The following is a 26,928-nucleotide window of genomic DNA, read 5'->3' as shown; positions in this document are numbered from 1 at the left end:
AGCACACTGAGGACATTTTGAGATACTTTTTCTTTCTATTTAAGTGGTTTGGAAATCTGGTTACAATGAACTGGTGGAATGATCTGTGGCTTAACGAGGGACTGGCATCTTACTTTGAGTACGTGGGAGCTATCTTTGTTGACCCCAGGCTTTCACTGGTAAGTACTAATGCTTACATGCAAAGTTCTACCACATACAAAGAAAAGGAAGGTGCAGGAGATGGGATTTAATTAAACAATTCTATTATTAACTTAACTCCTGTGGGAAAGACCAGCAGGTTTTGAGTCTTCCCTGGTATGTCTCCGCCTGTGGGGGGGCCATGATCATACCCAGCTCTTCTACAGCTGGTGCAGAGGACAGGTGGACAGCTGTCATTCTGCAGTGACAAGGAGATGGTGTTTTGCTCTAGATCTGTCCTGTAGCAAACCCAGATTTCTCTCCTGGGTCCTGTTGTAGCTGATGGTTTGCCTCCCTGCCTGCCAAGCTCTTTTCCAAGCATCCCGTACCTCAGATGTTTTTACGACACAGTAATTAAGTTGGTTCATTTTCAGTCTGTTTACTCTGCTGTGTCCCTGGATGTCTGGCTGTAGATAAGGCAAATATAATACACATAGCCTAATCCAACAGCAGGGCAAAATTTCCTCCTGTTCCACCCAAATGGGAATAAGCATAAATCTCATAGTATATTAGAAAACTCCATCCATTATTAAGCTCTTGATACATGTGGATAGTTGCTCCTAATTGCAGTCATGATGTGAGGTACACTTGCCTGTGCAATCCTAAATGTCTGTACATAGTGCCCTCAGCTTCTGAAGGAAGAAAAAGCCTTTATTCTGGGCAGGCCAGTGACTGCAGCTAATCCAGTCTGCTTTGTATTTGGCTCAGTTGAAACACCATTTGTCAATTTCATAGAATAGAATTGTAGAATTAACTGGGTTGGAAGAGACCTCTGAGATCATCAAGTCCAACCCTTGATCCAACCCCACTGTGGTTACTAGATCATGGCATTAAGTGCCACATCCAGCCTCATCTCAAAAACCTCCAGGGATGGTGAATCCACCACCTCTCTGGGCAGGCCATTCCAATACCTGATCACTCTCTCTGTAAAGAACTTCTTTCTAATATCCAACCCAAACCTCCCCTGACAGAGCTTAAGCCTGTGCCCTCTTGTCCTGCTGCTGATTGCCTGGGAGAAGAGACCGACCCTCACCAGGCTACAACCTCCTTTCAGGGAGTTGTAGAGAGTGATGAGGTCACCCCTGAGCCTCCTCTTCTCCAGACTAAACAACCCCAGCTCCCTCAGCCTCTCCTCATAGGACTTGAGCTCAAGTCTCTTCACCAGCCTGGTTGCTCTTCTCTGGACCCGCTCCAGCACCTCAATGTCCTTCCTGAACTGAGGGGCCCAGAACAGGACACAGCACTCCAGGTGTGGCCTCACCAGCACTGAGTACAGGGGAAGGATCACTTCCCTGGTCCTGCTGGCCACACTGTTCCTGATCCAGGCCAGGATGCCATTGACCTTCTTGGCCACCTGGGCACACTGCTGGCTCATGTTCAGCTTCCTGTCGATCAGCACCCCCAGCTCCCTTTCCACCTGGTTGCTCTCCAGCCACTCTGTGCCCAGTTTCCATTTCTCATTAACCAAAGTACTTAATTACATGCTTCATTTGAAACTAATAAAGGCATGTCAAACAAATTCTGTCAGAAGGATTTTTAGATCATGGGATATGCTAATGTTCTGCTCTGAACTTTAACAGCATCTCACTTTATTTTCTGTAATGCAATATTTCAGTACCACTGAAAAGTGTAAAAGCTGCCAGATGATTTTAAATTGGAAATAAATTCTTAACTTCTTTTTAATTTTAAACCTTTAATTTAGAAGTTTGCCTTTCTAGAAACCAACAACTGACACTTGTGTTCATAAAGCAAACTTTAATACCAGGCAGTAATTCTATTTGAAAAATTACAGTTAGGTGATCTGCCTTGGAAATCCAGAGTAAATCACACAGAGAATACAGGTCTTTCTTGTGCAGTTTTGTGTTCCATACACATTTACAATTACAGAACGGCTGAGGTTAGAAGGAACCTGCCTGTGTAGTGCCATCAGCGGACTTACTGAGGTCACACTCAATTCCTTTGTCTGTGTCATTGATGAAGTTACTAAATAGCACTGGTCCTAAACCAGAGCCCTGAGGGACACCACTTGTCACTGATCTCCACTGGGATTCAGATGTTTACCACGGTAGGCGACATTTACTCATGAGGAGCCATTTTCCCTCCATATTTCTCACTGGGTGACAGCCAAAATGCCTCATAACTAAACCTTGGTACCCTCAGTAGCAGCTTAGTTTTTAGGTTATTGCTCAGGGTTGCAGCAGGAGAAACATGGTATTTAGGAGGAAAACGCTACCATATTCAGACATACGGTTTTCAGTATTTGTTCATTTGTGGTTTAATATAGTTGACTTATGTGTCCCTGAGAATTACACTGCAACTGACTCTGTCAGACTCAAGCCCATGGTATTCTCAGACGCAATTTTTTCTCTGATCACTGATGCTGCATGTGGAAAATATTAGGATCGGGTATATCATCCCTTGTACTTCATGAGAAAGAGAGTGTGGGAAAAGGATGTTGCTTATGGACAAACAACTTGTAATAGTGCTAATTCCACATTCTTTCCTGAGAATCAGTATCTTCTGATCAGCTCACTTATATTTGTCTTTTTCTTGCAGGATAAAATCTTTTATGATCATGTTGTGCAAACTGTCTTAAGGGAAGACAATGAAATAGTTCGATCACTGTCAGCGAGTGAAGACAAGATCAAAGGATCATTTTTTTTAACATCTCTATTTGACAGCATCACATACAACAAGGTTAAAAAATATAAAATTTTTCCATTTCTCACAGATTCTAAAGTAATAGTACTAAGTAGGTTTGAGAGGAACCGTTGAACAGAACTGTTTTGTCATTCAGAAGTCGTTTCTGCTGCACACACAAATTTATTGGGTGTTGCAAATCTATTTGGCTACACAGGAAATGGTGGAAGCATTTTTAACCCCTGTGAAATATGAAGTGTAGGAGTAGCCCGAATAACTTCTCTGGAATATAGTTTGAAAAAATATTGCAAGAATAATTGCAATATTAATTTATCTTCTTTTTTTCTTTTACTCCAGGGGGCTTCTATAACCTGGATGCTTTCTGGTTTCCTTACTGAAAAGTTGTTCATCAGAGCACTTAGTGTAAGTTTGAAAAAAAAAAAACAAAACACCTTCATCTTGATTTATAAGCTTGAAAATGAAAATTGTACAAATTGCTGTTTGCCTTGCTCATGAATTCTGATGTTTCTCTGTTTCCACACAGTCATATCTGAAAGAATTTTCCTTCTCAAATGCTAATCAAGATGATCTCTGGACCCACATCCAGATGGTACTAATTTTATATCTCTAGTATTCTTTCTTTGGTGTTTGGCACAGTCCAAATTGGATGTATATATTATTTGAAGAAGGCTGCACTAGAATATGCCTATCCCAAAGTGCAGTCTTCCTCTCACATAACGTTTGCTTTGCTGTTTTTTTCAGCTAATGTCTTTTCAAGTGCTTATTTAGCTGTTTTATGGCACCTGAGATCAGTGGAACTAAGTACAAAGAATAGAGAGATGGGATGGGGAATCAAAACCAGGCAGAGTTTTGAGTTCTGTGGTGATTGCATAAGCCTATATGGAATTGCATATCCTTTTGTTCTGGAGCTTAAGTTTTGTCAGATCAGAGTGTGTGATGCCCTGGGTTTGATGATCAAAGATGCTGACACGTCACAGATCCCAGGGCATCAGCTCAGCATTTCATTCTTCGACGGTTTTGGCAGAAATCTGACTAAGAACACAGATGATAATAATAGGTTTATTTTCTTTTTTAAATCCACTTCCCTGTCCCTCTAAAGAAGGCTTCTATTGTGTTGCAGACTCAGGTTTAAGTTAAGAATGAGAATCCTACAATTTCAGATGTGCAAGTTTGTCACACCTTTGAAGCCAGCGAAGACTGTATCAATTCACACTAGTTTGGACACTAGTTCAGTATCTTTTTCAATTTGTCTTCACTATTAAATTTGTTCATTAGGTCACTTAAAAATGTTTGTGTCCTGGCAGCTTTATTTGAAAGAAATCAACAAATCGAGTCTATCATAGGCATACAGGGGTTGTAAGTGTATTAACACTAAAAAGAGAAAAGTTAGCAGTCAGTTTATAGAGTGAGAAAAGTCATCTCAGTATTTTATAACTCCTGAAAAAGGCTTATGATGCTTTATTTTAATGTCAAAAATGTCCTTTGGACTTTGTTACATTGATTTTTTGCATGATCAAAGACCATCAAACTGCTAAGCAGCTATTTTCTCTAATATGTTAGAACGACTCCCAAAGTGTTGCTGAAGCAATGTCAATAAATAGCCATTTATCATAAATATTTCTCATTTCTCTTTCTCTTGCAGGTCATAGATGCACAGGATGAAGTTCAGTTGCCAGCATCTGTAAAACAAATAATGGATTCCTGGACATGCCAAAATGGGTTTCCAGTTTTAACATTAAATCTAACCACTGGAACAATCAGACAGGAACAATTCCTTAATAAAAAGAACAGAAGGAGTACTGATCCTAACAAGTATGTTTAGCTTGTGTTTTCATTGTATGTTTATACCATGTTTTTTTCAGGCAACTGTTCAGTTAGGACATTATGTTTTGATGATCTGATTTTTTTAACTTGTTGATTTTTCTTGTCACGAGCTGTTAAGTGAAATCCTTTGGAGACTGGAGCTTGCAATAGTTCTGCAAACTCTGCTTGTTTTGCCAAAAAGGTGCTTTCCTCTGGAATAGTGACTCTTGTAGCCACATAATAATAAAGACAGACATAGACCCTGAATGTATTGTAGGCAGGATTTTTGCTTGGCATTTCCTTCTTTCCTCATCCGTCAGGTCTACAGTCTGGGAATCTGGATGAACTGTTACATAGCTTCTTTCCAGTGCACATGCTCCCAGTCTCTTCTGCCTGACAAGGATAAAAGGGTTGCATTTAAATACTTTTATAAATGGCCCATTTCTCAGAAAGTGCTGATACCTGATGTGCAGTTTAGAGCTCCTGTCAGTGAGCATTGCTGAGTGCCTTTTGAAAGCTGTGCTGCTTGTCTATAAATGGTGATAGAAGGAGCTGCCTTTGGTGACCCAGTTTGGAAACTCCTGGCTAGAGTCTGAACATTCATGAAATTCAGCAGATGACATGAGTATTGGGGTGCATTGATGGAGCCCATAAGATCATGTGGGGGAAAAGTGTAAAGGAGAGCAAAACCCAAAGCAGTTTTTTCTTGGCAGCTACTGCTGCTGATACAAATAGGCAACTAAATTTTTACAAGAGCCACAGAATTTCCTTTGGTCCCAAGCTCCAAGAATTCCAGAGCATTAGTATTTTTGGTATCTTGTGGTTATCTTATCTTAGGTATTTTTGGTTATCTTGTCTTAGGTAAGAAACTCTACATTACAAATATGAAGTCCTTTACAGTTAACAAAAGCAAATTACCAGGTGAATGTAAGAAAATTGAGGGCACATATTGTGGAATTTCTACGGGTTTTGAGGCTTTCATCTGTTTCACCAGGAGTTTTACATTTCCTCAGAAAAGAAATTACAGTTGTTTGAAGAGTTGTATTGCTTTCATGGGGCCTTGTTTTAGTAGATAGCCTTCTGAAAAGCAGCTTAAAGTTCTCCAGAGACAGGATGAAGTGTCTCTGGACAGCGAGGAGAATTACTGCCTGAAGAGGGAAAGAGAGCAGAGAGAGATAATGGTATTCAAATACCTAGCATTGAAAAATATTCTTGATATGAGTGCCTATTTAAAGTCATGCTAAAATTCCCTTATGATGAATCTAAATGCTGACCCAGCATTTAATGCTACCATCTGATAAGGTTTCATGTATCAGAGAGGAGAGAAAGTAGACAGATATTCTTGTAACAAGGAACTAATTTGCAATGCGGTTTAGCATAAGCTAAAAGGTTTTTTCTCAAGTATAAGATTTAATCTTGTTATATCTTTTTTTTTTCTTTTTTCTTTTTTTTTTTTTTTTTTAAGTAACACATGGATTATTCCTATTTCTTGGATAAGAAATGGATCATCACAACCCTTAATGTGGCTAGATAAAAGCAGCAGTAAGTAATGTATTTGTTTACACATTCTAAAACCAAACTAACAAAAATACTCCAAACTCTTCTATAAACAGGGGATATATTTGAATTTAATAGGGAGATAAAACTTTAATACAGAAATGTCTATCTTTATCCATTGTGATGATTTTGTGTTACAATAGCAGTAGATTTTCAATTAGGTCAATATAATAAATAATAATGGCCAGTCTTGGCGAGCAAAGATCCGGGGAAGGTCTTTCCACCTTCCAGCCTGCGCATTGGATTTTTTAGGTGAGACACAGTGTGCGCGGAACTGAGCCCACCCTTTAATCCTAAGGTTCATCTGCTGGGGCCAAGCGAGCTTGGACGGTGGCAGCGAGGTCCTTAGGACGTAGGTGGGTTGCCTTTAAGGGCTAACGAGCCCCACCTGCCCGGGAGTGGCCCTGACCGGGAATCGAACCCGGGCCTCGACGGTGACAGCGCCGCGCCTTTACACTAGACCACCAGGGGCTCCAGGTCAATATAATGGGCTTTTTTTTTTTTTTTTCTATGTTGCATCAAACTTCAATGTATGTTTTTAATAATATGGTACAACACATATTATGAGTAGAGATTTCCACAGTAATTTTGATTTTATAATATTTTACATAAATTCAAACTCTTAGGACCTCAGGGTTCTGTATTATTCTTACCCCAACAGATTTCATTGATCTTAATGACAGGTTTTGAGTATAGATAGGATTTCAGCTGTGAAATACCAGAAGATTATCAGCTCAAATAGTAGATAAAAGACTGAAAAAATGAAAACCAGCCGTGGGAAGCGACCCAACATGATTGCACATCAATATCTCTAACAACAGAAAATTAATGTTTTTAACACAATTTAATTTAATTTAATTTGTTTATGCAAATTAAAGAAAAACATACTCATCAAAAGAGTACGAAGTTAAAAGTTTAAAATCTTATATTGGAAAAGTGAGTTTATGGGCATCTCCAATCAAAAAATTCTGTTTTTTCCCAACTCAGTGCTTTCTGATAAATAGCTATCTTCTTTTATGGAAGAAGAAAAGAAAAAATGTAGTCATTAGGATGGGGCAATTGTTTTTCTTTGGCAAGTCAGCCCCAAACTCGTTCAGGTTTTAGATCAGTTACAAAGAGATGCATAGACTAATGCATTGGAATGCTTAGGAGGAAAAACTACAATATGCTATGTGTGTATTGCAGCTCTTCACCCTCTGTTTGCAGTGGTTAAAAGTTACTTCCCCTCTTTTTCAGATAACAGGATTGCTTGAGTGATCATTAATTTCATAGTATATGAAAAAGTAAATAAGCAAAAAAATGGATGTGTATTTCTCTGAATACCGAATGAATCCTGCAGTACTTGTTCTGTCTAAACATTGAGGTCTCAGCCTTCTATTCAGAATAGAGCAGCGCTAGACTACTCACTAGTACTGGCTTAGTGTCTTAAGAGAGTTTGTCTTCTCAAATCAGGATGGCTGTAGCCAGTTAAACAAGGCTGCACTGGCTCTTTCAAATGCACTATGAGGAGCACTCAATCAGACAAGAACACATGAATAGACAGAAGTAAGACAAAATGGGTTGCAGAAGGAAGGCTTTAGTGAGTGATGTAACTCAGAAGGACTATGGGACTATTTTATTTAAATAAGCATTTTTAATTACTTGTCTCTTGCTTAAACTTATCTGTTTTGATTTTGATGTCCATTTATGTGAATACTGGTAAGGTCAGTTATTCTGTAAAGTACTGAGTACTGTATTTTGGAGCAGCACTGGGAGCAATAGGTGTGCTGAGAGTGCATGCCCTATAGCAGGCATGAGAGGGTATTGCTCCTCATCCAGAGGGTTTATTTTTGGGTAAACTTTCTGAACTCTCACAGTTGCCTATGAGCTAAAGGGTAGGAGCAAAAAATGTCTTCAGCCTCCCCTTTGCTATCTCAAGGTGCTCAGTACCTGAGGAGTCAGTAACTTGTTGAAGTTACTCTGCTGAGTAGAGCAGAGATCACAAATGCACTGAGCTTTCGGGGGGTTTTCTTTGAGTCCAATCTCAAACTTGTGTCTCAGATCTCAGAGGAGCACCAAGTTTAGTGTTTATAAATGCAAGGCAGACAATTTAGTGTGCAGAAAATAAAATTATATACTCTAATGTCACTTTACAGAAGTGTTTCCTGAAATGCAAGTATTGGAGTCAGAATATGACTGGATCCTGCTAAATGTAAATTTAAGTGGATACTACAGGGTGAACTATGACCAATTAAACTTGAAAAGATTAGCACACGTGCTTGAAAATGATCCAAAGGTAAGATCATGTTTGTTTTCTCAAGCTTATAAGAAGACTCTTTCCATGTATTTCTTCTTGCAGTTCTTACCCAGAATCACATTGATGAAAACCATGAATAACGAGAAACTCACATATTACACAGAAGAAACGATCCACCATTGCACCACTAAAGTCACTGGCAGCCTTTTATAGAGAAGAGGACAGGCCTGAACAGTTTCACATAACCATGAAAAATAACTTTACATAGCATTCTGTCCTCAAAGTTGTCTTAACAACTTGTGGTTCTTCCAGTCTCTTCAAATCTGGCTCAAGGAGTTACCAGTATGAATGTGTGACTGAGTATCTGGTATTAGGCAACCATGGAGAAGGAAAGCTGACAGAAAGCTTTTTATTTCCTCAAACTACAATGAAATTTCAAAACAGTGAAATTTCAGAAAAATCCTCTGGCTTAGGTTTTATTTGTGGGTGTTTTTGTTTGTTTTTGAGGTTTTTTTGTTTGGTTGGTGGTTTTTTTTGGTTAGTTTTTTTGTTTGGTTTTGTGGGGGTTTTGTTTGGTTGGTTTTTTTGTGTGGCTTTTGTTTTGTTTTGTTTTTATTTTGGGGATAATTTTCTTAAAATTATCAATTCTACTTGGGCTCTTTGAGTCCTGTATAAAACTCAGAGTAGACTTCATTCCACCTGTGACTTGCCACAGCCTTGACTGAAAGTGAAAGCGGTACAGAACAACTGTGACTATATATTGGGTTGCATAGTATCCAGTGTTGCTTAATCCTACAGTGAGACAAAGGTCAGGTCACTGGTTTTGGCAACAACAGTAAGAAAATTTAACCTTTTGATATAATAGTAACCAATGCAGTCAGACTTCTCTAGAAAGTTTGGACATGATCAGGGCGTGTTAAAACTTTCTACAGCACACTGGGTTCCTTTCCTATCGGCTTTTTTCTTTCATAGCAAATCTAAGTCAGCAGGAAATCAGGTGTGTGCTGACTTGGGGCCATTTTTTGGCACCATGCAGTGGTGTAAAGATGTAACTATAGGACTGATATGAGGTGCATAATTAGTCTATTAACTGCAGGTCTGGTCACATTCAAACAAGACAGTTGAGTTACAAATGTCACGGGTTATTAAAAGTAACATATGCAGTTCTTTTGGATTGCTAATGATAAATGCATTAACTGCAGAACAGCTGTATATAGACTAACAGTGTGATTGCAATCACAAGCCTAATTTCCTGAGTGAAAACACTCAGTGTGGCCAAGGACATGAGCCTTACCAAAAGGTGTCCCTTCTGGGAAGAATGGGGAGGAGGAACACATAGATCTGTCGCTACAATTTTGTGTCAAACTCTCATCCCCCACTTAGGCAGGAAATTGGGGTACATTCTATACCTTATTAACTGCTATTGTGTAAAGTGCTGTGGGTAGGACTGTGGTCAAACCGTCTGTTCTTTGTGGGAATATTTCTTAGTAGGAAAGTGTTCTTGGTAGCAGTTGTGCAAAAGTGTCCATTCTTTGCAGTTGTGCTGTATGGAGTATTTCTTGATGTCAAGCAGAAGAACGAGACACACAGCTCCTGCCCTACTTCACGTTACTCCCTGGTGGATACCAACACAAACCACCTGACCTCCACCCAGTTTCAACACTGAACATTGAGCTTTGCACTTCTGCACTGCATTATGCTTCCAGCAGTCAGTGGTGGGAACATTTGCTCAAGCAGTGGTCAAGCTGAAGGGGCATGGAATAGGGAGGAGGCGAAGAAGACCAGCAGTTCTCAAAAGAGCATGAGCTGTAGGCAGGCATTCACCCATGGTTATGCCTTGGTCTTTTAATTCATGATAGTGCAAGTCACTTGGCTCTGAACTGAATACCTATTCTGAATTTACACCTCAAAAGGATAAAAAGAGTACCAAAATTATATAACTAGGATATTTTTGGGAAATGCAACATTTCCATATTTTATTTTCATGACAGTGTGCAAGTATGAGGGGTCTTGAAATTCTGTGCTTGATGTACTGTAGTTGTATATTTATATATAAAACTATATTGTGTAGCTGTATATATATATATAAATATATACGTACACACAAATCCCTAAAAGCACATAAATAATTTCAGCTTAAAATGCAGGACCTATTTTATAGACTTATTCTGGCTTAGAAAAACTGACTTGACTTATCCTTCCGTAACATAGTAAAGCTTTTTTAAACTCTTAATGACATTTTTAGATATATTAACACTACACGAATGCTTTCTGCAGACTATTCCCGCTGTCAGCAGGTTCCAGCTGATAGATGATGCTTTTGCCTTGACACAGTAAGTATGTTTTGAATAGGTCACTATCGCGGGTGGATATAGGTCACTATCTTCTTCTGAGCCTTCTTTGTAGCTCTTTTGCATCTCTCTCCACTCTCTGTAGGCTTCTTCTGGTCCACCCCTGACAGGTCACAGAAAATGATTAAACAGCATGATTGCATTTAATATTGCTACTTCTGCTTCCTTCATCCCTACCCATATGTGCCGCATAAGAACAACTGCTTTGACAAAATGATGGGGGAGTTATTTAATCCCTTCCTTTGTCAGTGCTGAGTGATTTATTTCAAAATTTCTTTTAACTTTTGTTCCAGATCTTTGGAAATTATTTCAAATAATGGCACTGCCATGAATTCTTTAGGGGCTAACCTTTATTCACTGTAACCAAAAAATTATTCCAATTGAAGATTCTGAATTTTCTATAATTTATTCTGGGCTATCTCAGCTATGCTGTTATACTGCATCACACTTAATAGTTCATTCATTTCTCTTGCTGATGCATGACTTGGTTGTTCATGTCTGTGGTGCCAGAGAGGTCAGGAATATTGTAGGGAGCTGAAGAAGCATTAAGTGTGTCTATGCCTCAAATGTGCCAGAGATCCCAAAAGCATCAGACATCTATGATGAGTGACCTCAGAGACAAGGTAGCCAAAGCATACTACCCCCCTTCAGGTCCTGCACATGTAACTCTGAAAGGAGGAAGTAAAAATTCCTATTCCTACTCTCATACAAATGTCCTTTTTCATAAGAGACCTCAAAACTGGTATTTAATTAGGAATGTAACTGTGAAGTACAGAAGTATGCTCAAAGGTGTTTGGAGTTTTTTGTTTGTTTGGGTTTTTTTCTCACATAGGTTTGGATATGTTCAGATTGAAACAGCACTTGAACTAACAAAGTACCTTGCCAAAGAAGATGAACTCTTCATATGGAATATGGTATTGTTAAACCTAGTACCTGAGAATTTGGAAAGTACACTGAAGAACTACAAAGTATATCCACTTTTAAAGGTATGACCTTTTTTGTTAGATAGCAGAGATCATCATCATGGCTAGGCTTCACAAACGAAGATTTAAGCTAGCATAGATACTAGATCATGTAAACACATCAGTCTAAAATTAATGCTTTGTAAATATTCAAGAATGTAATGACGACTGTGATGTGCCAGAATTCTTGTCATTCCTTTTGCATGATTTTGTCAACTTTTTTTTTCTTTAATAGGAGGAGATACTTAATTGTGTATGTTAGTCAGTGATAAGTATTGAGCAATTCTTAGCTTAAACTAGAAATATATTTACATTCTTTACATTAAGCTTCATCTTTGGGTTTCGTAAAACTAATAATCTGGAAGATATAGCTATTGGTATTAAGTGAAAGGACTAGCACTGCTTTGTATAAAGGGCATATAGTGCGTATACGCTCTGTGGTTTGTACTGCCTTTCAGCTTATCTTCATGGAGAGGAATAAGGAATTTGGTTTGGATACTAAATGAGGTCATTCTCTCCCATATTTGACTTCCTTGAGGTGATACTGTCATATTTATTCCCTTGACTTCTATTTGAAGATTTCACTTTTGTTTAAAGTACAATCCCACAGTATTAGTTCTCTTAAGTTCTAAAAAGTAAAGGTATGTTTAAAATATGTGAGACAAACAAAGTACTTCATATTGAGAATGTTGTTTTCTTTTTCTCTGAGAATGAGTATTTGTTTTTTTTCTTAATGATTTCAGAGATCCTAGTAATGTGAAATGGTAACTTCCCAGTTTGAACTGATGTACAGGTTTATTGAATTTTAGACCCAGTTTTTATTTTATTTTATTTTAATACTGTGTTGTCAAGAAATTAATTGTGGTAAATATTTAGGAAATAAATAAAATCTGAGTAAATAAGAAACTCAGAAAAATAAAAACTTACATCTAAATGAAAGTAATTTTTCTTTCCCTTCTTTTACAAGAAATACCTTTTAAAGAGAATGTTGCCAATATACCATTATTACGCAGGTTTTATTCATAAAAATGTTGATGCTTTGGAAGATGACTATTTTGCTCAGTAAGTATCCTGCTTTTCTCAAAAGTTTGTTCTGGTGTGATTGGATCTGATGAATTTCAGTTTGCTTGTGTAAATTTAAATACAAGATACAGGAATAATTCCCTAATTAATGTGAACGTAACTGACTTGTTATTTTTACTGTCCTACAAGTGTGTATTAATTATGATGACACCTTCAATGAAACTGCAATATCAGAATAGGAGCATAAAAGATAATAGTTTAAGGATCTGAGTGGTAGCTTTTTGTTTATCAGAGAAGAGGCTCAGCAGGCTGCCACTAGTTGGAGCAAAACTGACAGCAGTGAACTTCAGAAATGATTTATGGATCAATCAGTAAAACTTTAAAATACTTCATTTTGCAAGGCCACTGCTGCCACAGGCTTGAACGTCTGAGTGATTTTCTTAAAACTAGGACCTTTGAACTACTGAGGAAGATATAAACCACACAAAAAACTAAGAAAAAAATATAATACATTGGTTGCCTCACTAATATTCATTAATATTAATGTCAGAAGTCCATTGCTGGTTGTTTGATTATTTTATTAAACCTTAACTGTTCCTAATAGAGGTTCTCGTGCATGAATGACATCACATACTGAGACTGTGGTAGTCAAACACAGTCCAAGTACTCCAAATGTGGAGTGTATATCTTTTATTCTTACTATTTTGGCTTCCTTTCAAGAGTATATTTGGAAAAACTTTTTACAACAGCGTGCTGGCTGGGCCTCCAAGATTGTTTGGACCTATCATCCAAACTGTATGCTAAGTGGATGGACAACCCTGAGTACAAGTAAGAATGCTGATTTGTTCTTAGACGTGTGCATGCCTAAGTGAGCTGGAAAGTTAAAGGGGGGAAGCAAAACCAGAAATGCCTCTGTACACTGCTCTTATTTCTTGACATAATGCCAGAATTTAAGACTATGTCCCCCTAGTCCCCCTCTCTTCCCCAAATCCCAACTTTATGATTTCATAATTACTGCTTTTTACATAGACTTTACAGGCTGGAGGATGCAGATTTTGCCATGAAGACCAAAATCTGGTTAGCCATGTAACAGATGAACCTCATATTACTGCTAATATCCCTTTTGGTCCCGTGCCTTTGCTGCAGTACGGGTGTGGGTTTATTATGTATATCAACTTGCCCTCTAAGCCTCTCTTTGGAGTACTGAGTGAAATGATGTTTGTATGATACAGGCATCTGCCCACAGTGAGCCCACCAAATTACCTTGCGTGTTGTGTATTCACATAAAGAGGTGTTGGGAACAGCTGTCAGTTCTTACATTGTTACTGGAGCCCAGTGGTCAGGTGCCTGGTCTGCCAGAATGGAGTCTGGACTCCATCAGAAAGAATCTTTCTGTATTCAAGTATTGCATGGTTAAAGAAAATTTACAGTGTATTGAAATTCTTATTCTCTTTTCCTCCCTTTTTCTTTTGATGTCTTTCTATGCAATAGTCAAATAGTGTTGGCAACGGTGAGTGAATATTTAAAGTCTATTTTTATTTATTGTAGCTGTAATAAGTATTTTATTGTTATTTGCATCTCCATTGATACACTCAGTTGGGTAAGTAAACTGAACTTGTACTTTTATGTTTGTGTTTTTAAAAAAACTTCATAGTGATCATCCTCATAAAAACCCAATTGAGCTTTGCAGTTAGATCGAATTTTAAATAGCTTAAATACATTCTGTCACTTTCCAGAGAGAATATTCTTGCTATTTCACACTATAAGCAAAAAAGTTAGGCTGAATTCTCTGTCTGTTTTCAAAACAGTCAGTTATCTTCCCCTATTAATAATATTTGAGAGGTTTTTTTCTAGTGGAATACTACATACCTTACTTGTCTTGACAAGCTGAACAGTTTGTGAAATATATTAGCTGATTGGGTTTTGAATTAGATGAAGATTATTAATTTTGGTGTCCTCTTTAGCACTGAGATAAGTTCAAAGGGACTTTACAGGTCTGTAAGTGTGGAGAAAAATGCAATTCTGAATTTTGTCAAGTGAAAAAAAAAGATCATGTTTTAAGTAAAAAAAAAAAAACAAGAGGAGATAGGATCCTTCTTAGATTTCAAGTGACAGGTCACAGTTTCCATGGTGTTAAAGAGACTTCCATGTGCTGGGTAGGAAAGGAAAAGGGCACAATACACTTTTGACTCATATTTCACAGACAGATGCCTTTAGATACTTTTACATTCTCCATTTTGAGACCACATTCATAATAGGACACTATAGCTGTTCCACCACAGGTAGGATTTTGACATCTGTGAAAGAGAACAATGCTTTTCTGTTTCAAACTGTGTGATCACCTTTCAGCTGAACATCTCCGAACAGTTTCTGGCAGAACTTAACTGGATATGTTACAGTGCATTTTTATCTGTTTTGTGAAAATGACAAGCCAAGAGCTGTGATTCCCAGCCAGTTTCTCAGTTTTACACTTTTTTCTTACAGGAGTGTAGTGGAACTTGCTAAATTAATGTTTTCTCAGTGGTGCTGTTACTGGCTTGTCTTCTTCTGAAAGAAGGAAATTAGCCTATTGGGAGGGACAGTGTTGCTGTACATTTTATCTATTTACTAAAGGTTCCCATATTCTGCTGTCACCCTTAAAAGTTAAGGAATCACTACGTCACTTCTGCACAGGCTCCAAGAAAACAATGTAAAATAACCTACCCTGATTTCCAGCAGCTTTTTGTATTTTTCCTAAGGTCCAGAAATGAGAAAATCCAGGCAGGCCAGTAATATCAAACCACACAATCACTCCCAGGAAAAATATCAAGATTAATAACTCACATCCTTCAAGCTCTAAAGTTCCTCTGTACCATGGTGGACTCTGTCTGGGAACTACACAACATAACCCCTTCAGGGCCATCATAGATGTCACCAGCCAGCAAATCATTGTTCTACAGCAGGCTGCGTATCCAGCCTGCCTTGAATGCTGAACATCAGAGCTACAGCAAAATGATACACAGAACTTGTCTATTCTCACAACAACCTTACACTTAGTAATCAAAATTTTCTTGCAACTATTGGAATCACTGCAGTTGCAAAATAAATAGATGCATTTTGGCCAAAAGACCTTTACCCTTTGACTCAAATAAGATCTGTCACAGAAGGATTCCTCACAGGACTATTCTTTACCCTGACATGACATAACCACGCAGTCTCAGTAAGCATCATTCTTGATGGCTAAACCCCTTTTGTTACAGCAACTATCTAAGTAAATGAATACAAAATATTTCTTGAAGTAAATATAATACATTCCCACACTTCCTGTTATTATGCCAGTGAAATTCCCCACCTACAACAGGACTACCAAAATCCCCACATCTTGCATTTTCACTTCTTAACAAGTGATGCCTCTCATACAAAACACCCAACTCTCTCTGTGTTCCCCCCAGTCCTTCATTTCCGGAGTTTATAACTTCCTTGTCTCTACCTTTCGCTTTGAAGATTGATGTCATATATCCTTCCATCTGGTTAACATTGGCTCTCTTTCTACTGGCCTCATCCTCATTTTCTCTAAGATGGTGTACTGAAACTCAGGAAATTTTCTCAAATTGTATTTAAATTTGAAATTGCTGTTTCCAGTTTTGGGCCTGAAGACTGGCTTTTATGACCAGAAACTTGCTTGTTTTTCCACGTGTATTTCCTGAGGAAGATAGTTTTTACACCTCTACTTACAATCTTGGTCTAATATAATGAGAAGCATATTAAAAATATGCTATTGGAAAGTTTGGTGTTTTGTTTGTAGCAATGGTAACTATTCTTCTACAGAGAATTAGTCCAAAATACCATTAGTTGAAACTGTTTTCAGATAGCTTGCAAAGTAGAATACTGATGTCAGTGGAAAGTGTTGACAATGTCTTAATGTCAGACACACATCATCACCATGGCAGAAATTTTCTATTCAGCCTTTGTACATTGAGTATTACTCTGATCATGTTCGCATTCAGTTTCTGTTATGAAATTTATTGCCATGTCAAGGACTCTCCCGTGGGGTGGGGTAACAGGGGACTGCCTGTTGCATGGAGAAATGTCCCTCTGGTATCATTTGTGCTGCAAATGGTCCTTCCTACTAGATGCATTCACTGAAGAAACTTTGAAAAGGCATTTCTGGGATGATGCCATTTCCTAGGCTATGATGGGAAACAGTGGCATTGACACTGCATGTACAAAAGAATAGCTTGTTTCAACTGTCCCAAAAAATGTGGGGGCTTTTGGTTTTCCTTTAAACTGCATGCTTTTTCAATGCTTAAATCATGAAAAAAGCCATCAAATTTCCCATCTTTATTTACATTGCTATTTTATATTTTCATTCATGTATATCTTTTAACTGTAAATAAACATTTGCTTTCCATTATGCATTAACAACTGGTTTTGCCTCTACAACAGTACAATAACTTTTAATCTTATTTTTGCCTTTCAGAATTCCCTTTCTAATTAGAGGAACAGTGTGCTGCTATGGTGTTGCTGTGGGAAGTGATAAAGAATGGAATTTTGCATGGGAAATGTACAACCACACTGACTCCACAGAGGACGATAAAGACATCCTGCTCTCTGCCATGAGCTGTGCCAAAGAGTCATGGTTACTTTACAGGTGACCTTGATCAAAGTATATCTTTGTGTATGTAGAAGTAAATAATAAGAACATAAATAGTGTGCTGTGCAAATCTGATGGAGGTTTGTCTGCCTCTGCAGTACGTGTCTTGTTGACCACTGGAAGAATCGTAAGTTTTCTTATGGAGCAAATACAATAAATAGGGCAAACACAGATCAATGATTCTTCTGCAGATACAACACTGGTGTCATGTTCAGCATTGGGTCTGTCTTCTGTCAATATATCTAGTGACCTTTTTGAACTAAAATGAATTCCTTTGTGTTGGTTTTTAACTTGGAACCCATGGGTTGCCCACACCCTATGCACTGTAGGAAACAGTAATGATAATTTGTTTTGACATTTTTCCTCATTTATGATTTTACATAATTTTCCCAAACTCTTTCACCTCTGCTTATTTTGTTTCCAAACAAAAGTGTCATAGCCTATTAGCCTCTGTGTGGAAGCAAACTCACCTAGGTAAAAGGCAAGAATGCAAATAGACTTATTGGCAAGTTCTTCACCATTTGAAGTGCAGATTCAACTGAAAAGTAGTGGGTTTTTTAAATTTCCAGCTTCACAGAGTGATAGAATCATGTGATATCCTGAATTGGAAGGGTCAAGCCTAACTCCTGACCCCATTTGGGGCAACCAAAAAGTTAAGACAAATATCTAAGAGTCTTGTCCAAATGTTTCCAGAACACAGTTTGGAACACAGTGTTAATTTTCTTTTACTGACATCCATCTTTATCAGAAGAAGATGTCAAATTCTCTAATTTGTCATCTTTACATTACCTAAAGTATTTGTTAAAAGATGCAAATTTGGCAATGTAATGATGATCATCTAAGAGTTCACATGAGTTCCATGGATATAAAGCTCTGGAAGTAGCAGTGATTTTACTCCTTCCAGCCACCTGCTCTAGTGATGGTGGTCATTTGAAAAGACAGAAAAAATATGCCTGAGAGTAACACAAGTGTTGCAAAGAGAAATCCCATCAGCTACACTGATTTTCCCCCTAAACTATGATCCTTTATTGTTCAGGGAGTCATGATGAGCTTCTTCTTCCCTGTGCCTTAGTAGCTGATAAGCCAATTGTGTTTTTTGAAATGCCACCCTGAAAATTTTTTGGGATGAGGAATGTTAAGCTATGCTTTTCCTGGTCCTCAGAATGTTTTGTTCATTTTGTTAAGCATAGTGGTAGCACACGAATGGGAAAAACCCAGCTCAACTACTACACCCATAAAGCAGCTGCCTGCAAGACCCTATGAGAAGAATAACTCTAGAAGTGTTCCTTTAAAAATTGGAGTATGCAAGGTGCGAAAGACTGAGGCAACAAAGACAATACTTATTTACTGCTCAAGCAGTAAGAATACTTACTTCTCACTGCCACTGACATCACTGGCTAGTAGTTCCTAAAATACTTTTGGAACCCTGCCTTAACCCCCATGAAAAAGCTTCTTCCTGGGTCTTGTTGTAGGGAACCCTATAAACACGTCAGCTCTGTGTAACAGAGTGTCTCGCTGCTGGCACACTCTCTAGGCTCCACCTGTGTCACAGCAAAGGGAATCTCCTGGAAGTGAGAAGCAGTTTGCCCTTCTTTGGCTTGTCTGGTAGGAGTGGTTGCTTTTCTGTAACAAAGATAAGAAATGCCTGTATGCCTCCCTGGTATGCTATACCCTCACTTTACTAAGATATGAGGATTCAGTGTGCAAGAATGAGATTTCTGCAATGTTAAGGACAAAACCCAAGCTGAATACACAGCTCAGAGTGACACCATCTTTGCTATAACCTTCCACATGCTGGTATTTGTTGAGACGGATTATATTTCCAGATCACTGGCATGATCAGTGGCAAGTGATAGGTGCATTTCTTACCTTCTTTTCTAACAGATACTTGCAATATGGACTCGGTGATACATTATTTTCTTCTAACTGTACTTCAACCGTCATCTTAAATGTGATGGCTAAAGATATTGGACACCGTATGGCCTGGGAATTTGTTACTGAAAATTGGCCACTTTTAAGTGAAAGGTAAGTAACCAGTTTTGGCTTCCTTTTATTTCTGTGGCCCTTTGGCTTCTTCCTCCATCTTCACATTTAAGTTGTAAAATTCAGGTGCAGATTTTCCTTCCATAGGTGGCTATTTGTAATGATTGATTCCACTTCTAAAGTGTACAGAACAGAGTTTTCAGAGGATTCAACTATTATCAGGGCTTAATGTCAAAGAAGAGCTCATGTCAAACACAGAACACTTTAAAAATTAGTCTGTTCATGACTGTTTCAGTACTTTTAAGTATATTAGATTTCCTGGAAACTTTAATTCTAGAAATGGGTTTATCTACTAACATCTCACAAGCGTGGGTGTAAAATGATGGAACAAGATAGTAACCTCCTTTCCAGAGTATGAGTAGATGGGGGATTAGAGCATGCAGGTGTGCATGGTAGGACAAACTACAATATTATTTTCTGACGTAAGTCCTAATCCAACTTCAGCCTACCTGCAGGTAAATTGGAGGTGAGGCTGGATTACCCGTCTTGAGCAAAGCAAGTATTTTGATGTCTGTTTGACAGACACTGGCGAACAGACAGACACTTGGCACTGGCGAACAGCAGCAGGGCTGTGACAGAGTACATTTCAGATGCTTTTGATGGCAGAGGAGATCACTGTGATCCATTAGTGGCAGCATAACCAACACCAGCCATTTTGTACATGAAGGATAATTTTTGTGCTTCATCTTGCTCAAATGTCTAAATCAAATATTAATGGTATTTCTTTAAAAGGGAAAAGGAGTATGCAATTGCAAAGTTCAGCTTAGTTGGTATTTGCAACATAGTGAAAAATAACTAGTCTGAATATTTTCAAATGAGATGAAATTTATTATATTTTCTAGCATGCTATTTGAAGGACCTTTATCTCAATTTTACAGATATGGGCAGGAATTGTTGCATGATGTATTAAAAGTCATGGGAAGATTTGTCAATACAGATGTACAGATCCAAGAGGTAAACCAGAGAAGCTTTATTGCCAGTTTGTAAATACGGGATTTTACATCTCTTGTTTTTTAAAGAAATCATAGGACATAATTTTGATGTGTTGCAAATCTTCAGGTTGGGAGCTGAGTCCCAGTACATTCTATCAAAACTGTCTCATTTTTCTCTATAAAATCTGTCATTAGAGATAACCTTTGTCATGATGTCTACAGAAAATGTACTAAAAGTTGGGCTGCTGGCATGTTAAGTTGTCGCGCTGGCATCTGTTTAATTTCTCATATTGTTCATTCACTGCTCTCCCCATGAATTTCTTCACTATTCTTCAGTATTCTCTTTTCTTTTGCTTATTAGACTGATGGGAAAGATTTCTTGTTCTGTGATTGTAAAACAGGCAGCACAAGTGGATTCTGCTACCCAGCTAGTCCAAGACAATGTGGTACCACCAGTACCAGTGAAGTTGGTTGCATTTGAAAGGGCACATTCTTGATATGTAAGGAGCTTTCCAACCTTAGTGTAAATCAGTAAGCTTGCCCCATCCTCTCTTTAGTGTCTGTTGTCTCCTTCTTTTCTGTGCACTTCTTTCTAAAGCATCTGCCAGGCACTCAGTTGCTTGCTGCAAGTGAAGTGACGTGAACTAAGTTCATGCATTAATTTCTTCAGTTGCAGGTTTTTTATAATGCTACGCTGGAAGAGGACGAGAGACAGGCTACTACTCTGTTACTGGAATCTACAAAATCTGAAAATATTGAAAGGAGAAAACTATTAATCAAAGTTGCCAGCTGGTTAGAGAAAAATGTAGATGATTGACTTGGAAAACAATTTCCAGAATATTTTACAGTGTGATTCAGTATCATCTTGGTATTAATTTTAAGCTGTAATTAAAGATAAAGCACATTTTTATGAGTCGTACGGTTGTTTTCCTATATGAAAAGTCAGGCTAAAATAATTCACATAGGAAAGAAAGATTCAGCAAAAGAAACTATAAACATATTTACATGTTATATCTAAATTAATTTCCTACTGGATGAGGTTTAGTAGGGATGCATTGCTAATGATGATCTAACATATAGATACAGTCCTAAATGCTTCATTTTTTTTCTGAATAATAAATAAAAAGTGTGGTACAAGTTTGTGGCAAAAACACATAAGGAAGATGGAAAAGGTTATATTCTGTGTTTCTTTATTTGTACAGTGACCTGTAATCTGTCTGTCTCCACTTCTATGTTTTTAAATTCAAAGAGGACAATAACTTAGAATAGTACCATGAAACATAAACCTCAGAACTAATTCAGAGCTCTAGGGAGGAAAGGACTAAAGAATCATCAGTTTTTCCTTGTAACAAATGAATGCCTTGTCCTTCAAGTTTTATCATTCCATAGCAGATCTATACTTATGTGCCTACATTCACATTTGTGTTTGATTAGGAACACGTTTTTAAAGAGACTGTCCTGGTTGTGTCCATTTAGCATACTTACAACCCCCAGGACAGTCTTGGACTATGTGAACTGGAATCTTTCTGGATGAAATTTATCTGGGAGATGATGAACTCCTGGTGTTCAACTGAGAGACACTACCATTTGATGGTCATTTTGCCCATGGCACTAGAATGCAAGTAGTCTAAACTAACCTTTCTGGAATATCATCACTCTTGTTACACTGAGGTGCTTGCAAATCATAGTATCATAGAATGTGCTGAGCTGGAAGGGACTCATTAGGATTATGAAATCCAACTCCTGTGCTGTAGATACAGGGTTAATCATCTTGCTTACACAGCATTTTGGAGGCGACAGACAGACATAATTCAGTCCACTAGTATCAGAAAACCATATTAGCTTGCTTGAAGAAGTAGGGGATCTTCAGTCCATGCAATTAATTTATTTGTGGGAAACAGTACTATGACAAAATTACTGTACTGCTGATTAGGTTAACATAGGAAACAATGTTATCTGGGGATACAGAAGACCCTATAAGGAGACAAGGAATAAAACCCAGGCATGTTAATACTAAGAATTTTTCACTGGCCGCCTCTAAATACACTTAAGGAAAACATTGCCATGCTGGCTACAGTGAATCTCCTCTGCTTCCCAAGGCTGCAAAAAAAAAAAAAAATTGAAACTATTTTGTGACTGCTTGCAAATCTCTTTGCTGTATGGTAATTACCAACTGCTACACAAGTTTGTGTTGGAAACATTTGACCTCTTTAGGATTTGACATAGTGAAGGATAATGCCGAAGAAAATTGTGTGCATTCTTGCAAGTCTTTATCAAGTTGTTTGAGAAAAGAGGAAAGTCATCAAGGCTGCAGTAAATTACAGGGGTTTTATAATAGGATGATTTTGATTGGGAGGGACCTTAAAGATCATCTAGTTACAACTCCCCTGCCATGGGCAGGGACACCTTCCACTGGACCAGGTTGCTCAAAGCACTGTCTAGCCTGGCCTTGAACACCTCTAGGGATGGGAAGTCCACAGCCTCTCCATGCCAGTACTTAACCTCTTCTGCCTCAGCACTTCTTGTGACTACCACTAGTTAATCACTCGCTCTGTATTCCTCATTGGGTGAACTCACCAAAGCTCAAGAAACATCCCACATTTTATCCCTATGCCCAGTAGGTTCAAACCATCTCTTTCCAACCATGAGCAACTACTCTTTCTTTCTAACAACTCTTCTATGGCATTGTTACCTTTTTCTTCTTTCTACAAAACAAATGTTTTAATTAGAAACGCCAATATGTAAAAACTACAAAAATAATTTTAAATAAGAAGCTGTTTTCAAATAATGGCTCCTGACTAATGTCTGCCTCCCATCTGACATGCCGTATTTCAGAACTGCAATGTAGTGTTAGGCAGAGGCAGAATGGTGAAGGTCATTGCTAGGCAAGCTGCCTGAGCAGGAGCAGATCTGAATTGCTTCCAGAGTCCACACACTTGCACTCAGTGGCACGTGACAGTGGCAGCTGTACACTGGCAGCACTTGTTGCTGTTGAGTACAAGTTGAGCACAGAGGTTTGGAGAGTGGCAAGTGGGAAATGCAGCAAGGGAAGGAGAGGTGCATGGAAAGAATCCAGGACAAGCTGGGAAAGCTACTTTATTGCAAAGAGAGTTGGAGTGAAAGGAAGTTCATTGAAAATAAGTATGAGGACATGGATGGGACTCCAGGAAATGAGCTTTATGAGTACGTCTGAGGTCTGTGCTATGGGACATGTAATTGTGAAGATGTGCCTGTATGGGGCAATTTCCAGGGAAAAAAGCTGTGTCATTGATAGATAGGATGCATCCAGTAGGCCCTGAGGGGAAAAAAAAAAATACATTTGATGAAAAAAGGCCAGCTTTTTGCCTTAAGTCCTGCTTTCTGTCTTGAGAGTGTGGAAGTCAAAAGTTACACTTGTTCTTCCTTTACTGTACCCATGTGTGACAAGCAGACTTCAGAGCTGGCAACAATGCATGCCAAGAAATTCCCCATAGAAACAGAGACTTAGAGCTGTTTAAGACAAGGTTCAAGGGTACTAGCCAACTTCTCGTCTGCACCTCCTGGCACAGTTGGCCTGCTGCCCCATTCTGCCTGCATCTCCTTTCAGTCCTGGCACCCTAAGAAGCCTCCCAGGTAGGTGAGGAAAAGCAGCTGGTTGGGGGGCCTGAGTGGCCAAAGTGCAAGCCCCATGCCTCCTGGCTGCATAATGGCACCCATGGATGAGGTGGGTGGAGAAGCCTGCTGCTTCTTTCAGGGTTGTTCCAAATCCCAGAAGGGCCGGTATGGGGTAGGCAAAAGGAATGGGGACTAAAATGCCATAAAATGAACTGAGATGTGGCCTTGCCACATTTCTGCTACGCAGTGACTCACAGAATACAAAAAGAGCTGTCACCTCTGCATCCCCTGGCCCAAAGGTGCAGGGGGTCCTCTGGAGCCAGGTGTGATGGATGGACCTAATCCTATGGCCAAACTAATGGTAGTTTGGTTCAGGCTCCAAAGGCTGCAAAGGCCTAGACCAGGACTTGGTTGAGAACTTCCAAGCTGTTCCAAGCTGTTCTCTGATAGTCCACACAGGAACAGGGTGATATGGTGAACGTTGATGCATACGAGCTTGGAAACTGGAATACCAAATATGTGACTAACACAATAGCAGGTAGTTCTTCCAAGACTCATTTGTCAAGGAACGCAGGGAGCTGTAGGTACAAGGAGTCTTACATTTATCTTTTCCATCACCTGTAATTTGGCTGTGAGCCAGCTGCTTTATCCCATAAATGTGACAGCCTAAAAGAGCCTTCTCTGAGCTCTCCCTGCTAAGCAACTTGCTTCATGGGGTGATCTGCCTCGGAGGTGGGACACCTCTCAGGTTGCTTCTAGAGGCTGAAACACCCTTTACCAACTGCTTTGGTAAGTGACCAATATAGTGCACAAGCCTGTATTATAGCACACTAAGATTTTGCATTGGTAACTTTGACTCATAACTCTGTGCAGTAAGTAATAGAATGAAACTTGCTGTTTGTTAAGTTTTACAGTATCTTGGTTCAATAAAATCACTATTGCTGATACCTTTGGCAGTCATTCTTTAAGTGGTCAAAATTTTCCCATGAGACAGATGGACAACGGGTCCTGGTCTTTTGGGGGCGGTTGTCTGTCATTCTTTGTGATGCAATTTATGAGACAAGGACATGAGTGGGGATGGGCAGGCTGACCTTGACTGTCTGTGAAATACCCATTGTGATGCTCTCCCACTCCTCAACAGGATGTAAGGAGAAAATAAGGTGAAATAGCTCATATATTGAGATAAAAAGCAGGGAGATAACTTACCGAGTACCATCAGGGGCATGTTGTAGTTTGGGAATGGTAGTCCCCAATTTAGTACTCTCACTGAGACTCTCCAAGCCACTTGCCACTCGCTCACTCAGTCCCTGCTCTCCCTCCTCTTCCCACCGCGGTTGACTGGAGAGGAGAGCCAGAGGCACAAAAGGTTGAGGTAAGAACAATTTACTGGAAACATCAATGAGATAAAAATACTAAACAGTAACAGCAGCAATATTAACGACAGAGGGTACAAGAAAGAGGTGAAAGGACATTGGATTGCTCCCTCTGCCTTGCTACACTAAGCGAGAAGAGACTCCCTTCCCCTTGTCCCCCGGGTGAGGGGGTATAAAATAACATCGGGGCCCTGGCCATGCCCCCTCCCGGCTACTGCAAAAACAACCTTGTTAATGGCTGGAACCAGGCCTATTAAAATAGATGTCTAGTATTTGTGGCCTACTAAAATAAACTTCAATAGTAAGAAACAAAACCAAAAATTAAAACACCGCCATCCCCCAGACACTTCGTTTTTACCCGGGCTCATCTTCATTCCCAACTCTTCCACCTCCTCCCGTGAGCAACCCAGCGGGAAGAAGAAATGGGATCAGTCCATAACTACTGGCGTAGTCGCTGGCACTCCGTCCCGCTCCTCACGCTGTTTCCCCGCTCCACGGTCCCTCCTACAGGCCGCGGTTCCTACAGCGAACACCGTGCCCCTGCTCGGCCCTGCGAGCCCTCGCCGCCCTCACTCACCTCGGCGCTCGCACCGCTGTTCCTCCCCTTGCGGTTTCCCCCTCGTTCGTCTGCCCGCCCGGCGTTTTTGTCCTTTCCCCAGCGGGTTGTCCCTGGGGCGCCGCCGGCTCCGCTGAGGGGCTCGGGGCGCGCAGAGGGCAGAGAGGGCCTGGGGCAGCTCCACAAGGTGTGAGGAACACCGGGGCGAGCCGTGGAGGAACGGCGAGGCAGGCGAGTGCGGGACAGAGTGTGGGAGCCGGCAGTGGGAGCAGCCGGGAAGGAGGAGGGAACGGGTGGGAACCGTGCCCGGGGCCGCGGGTTGAGGGGTCGGTAATTGGGCCCTGCTGCCGAGGCCGCTCTGTGGGGTGAGACAGAGCAGTGGGGGTGATGACACCGCAGCTCTGCTGTGGGCTCAGCCACACGGCGTGTGTGAGCGGGAGCGGCCGCGTTTCCCTGTGGGAGAGCCGAGCCAGGAGAGGCACGGGGGCGTGTCCCCGCCGCTGGAGTGCCCGGCCGGGCGAGGAGCGTTAACAGCGGTCTGTGGGGGAGGGAGCTTTGTTCTCCCCCGGTGCCTCACACAAGCCTTTCACACCCTTGTCTCCTGGGCATCTCGGCTACTGAAATCACCTCCCGCATTTCCCTGTGCTTTCCCCCTGTGGTTTCGCCTACCAGTCCATTCTTGGAGCTGAGGATGATTGTCCAGGTGATTTTCGGACAAAAAACTGCTTCTCCTCCTTAGACTAATATAAAGGGGGGTGGGGGGAGAAGTATCTTCTGTAAATACATAATACCTTTTACTTAAGTAGAATTATTATAGATATAGTTCTTTAGTTTTAACTTATTAATAATAAATACTCATACTTTTTTTTTCCAATTCAGTCTCTTTATCTGCATAAACCTTCTCTCAACTGATAGTAATTGTATGGGAAGTGTAAAAGTAAATTGAGCCAGGGCAAAACCACAACATTTTTTGGTGGAGAATGCAGGCAAAAACTGCCCAAAGAGGCAGTGGCTGAATCAAACCCCA

General features: G+C 39.8%; 1 protein-coding gene and 1 long non-coding RNA gene across 3 annotated transcripts in view; one reads left to right on the top strand and one right to left on the bottom strand.

The window, feature by feature from the left end:
• The window catches only part of LVRN (laeverin), a 37,208-nt gene extending 15,749 nt beyond the window's left edge, over nt 1-21,459 (top strand). The window contains exons 6-20 of one of the 2 annotated variants that reach the window (XM_050328993.1): nt 45-158; nt 2,734-2,874; nt 3,175-3,240; nt 3,362-3,427; nt 4,481-4,650; nt 6,107-6,183; nt 8,334-8,473; nt 10,712-10,767; nt 11,618-11,771; nt 12,715-12,809; nt 13,491-13,598; nt 17,230-17,400; nt 19,288-19,428; nt 20,325-20,400; nt 21,049-21,459. In XM_050328993.1, the coding sequence (XP_050184950.1) occupies nt 45-158; nt 2,734-2,874; nt 3,175-3,240; nt 3,362-3,427; nt 4,481-4,650; nt 6,107-6,183; nt 8,334-8,473; nt 10,712-10,767; nt 11,618-11,771; nt 12,715-12,809; nt 13,491-13,598; nt 17,230-17,400; nt 19,288-19,428; nt 20,325-20,400; nt 21,049-21,195 (1,722 nt within the window). In that variant the 3' untranslated portion in view covers nt 21,196-21,459. Of the gene's footprint in view, nt 1-44; nt 159-2,733; nt 2,875-3,174; nt 3,241-3,361; nt 3,428-4,480; nt 4,651-6,106; nt 6,184-8,333; nt 8,474-10,711; nt 10,768-11,617; nt 11,772-12,714; nt 12,810-13,490; nt 13,599-17,229; nt 17,401-19,287; nt 19,429-20,324; nt 20,401-20,739; nt 20,860-21,048 lie in introns of those variants that run through there. The other variant, XM_050328994.1, reaches the window with a different exon arrangement.
• On the bottom strand, nt 20,927-25,726 carry LOC126647108 (uncharacterized). Its single transcript, XR_007630507.1, has 3 exons — nt 25,704-25,726; nt 25,179-25,310; nt 20,927-21,124 (listed from the first exon to the last, which is right to left on the bottom strand). It is a non-coding gene; the product is annotated as an uncharacterized LOC126647108 (long non-coding RNA).
• Nucleotides 25,727-26,928: the final 1,202 nt, after the last annotated feature.

The sequence above is a fragment of the Myiozetetes cayanensis genome, unplaced genomic scaffold (assembly GCF_022539395.1).
Source record: "Myiozetetes cayanensis isolate MyiCay16 unplaced genomic scaffold, myiCay2020 scf4, whole genome shotgun sequence".
NCBI lineage: Eukaryota > Metazoa > Chordata > Aves > Passeriformes > Tyrannidae > Myiozetetes > Myiozetetes cayanensis.
Note: the sequence above shows the minus strand (reverse complement) of the source record. Positions and strands in the feature narration are given on the sequence as shown.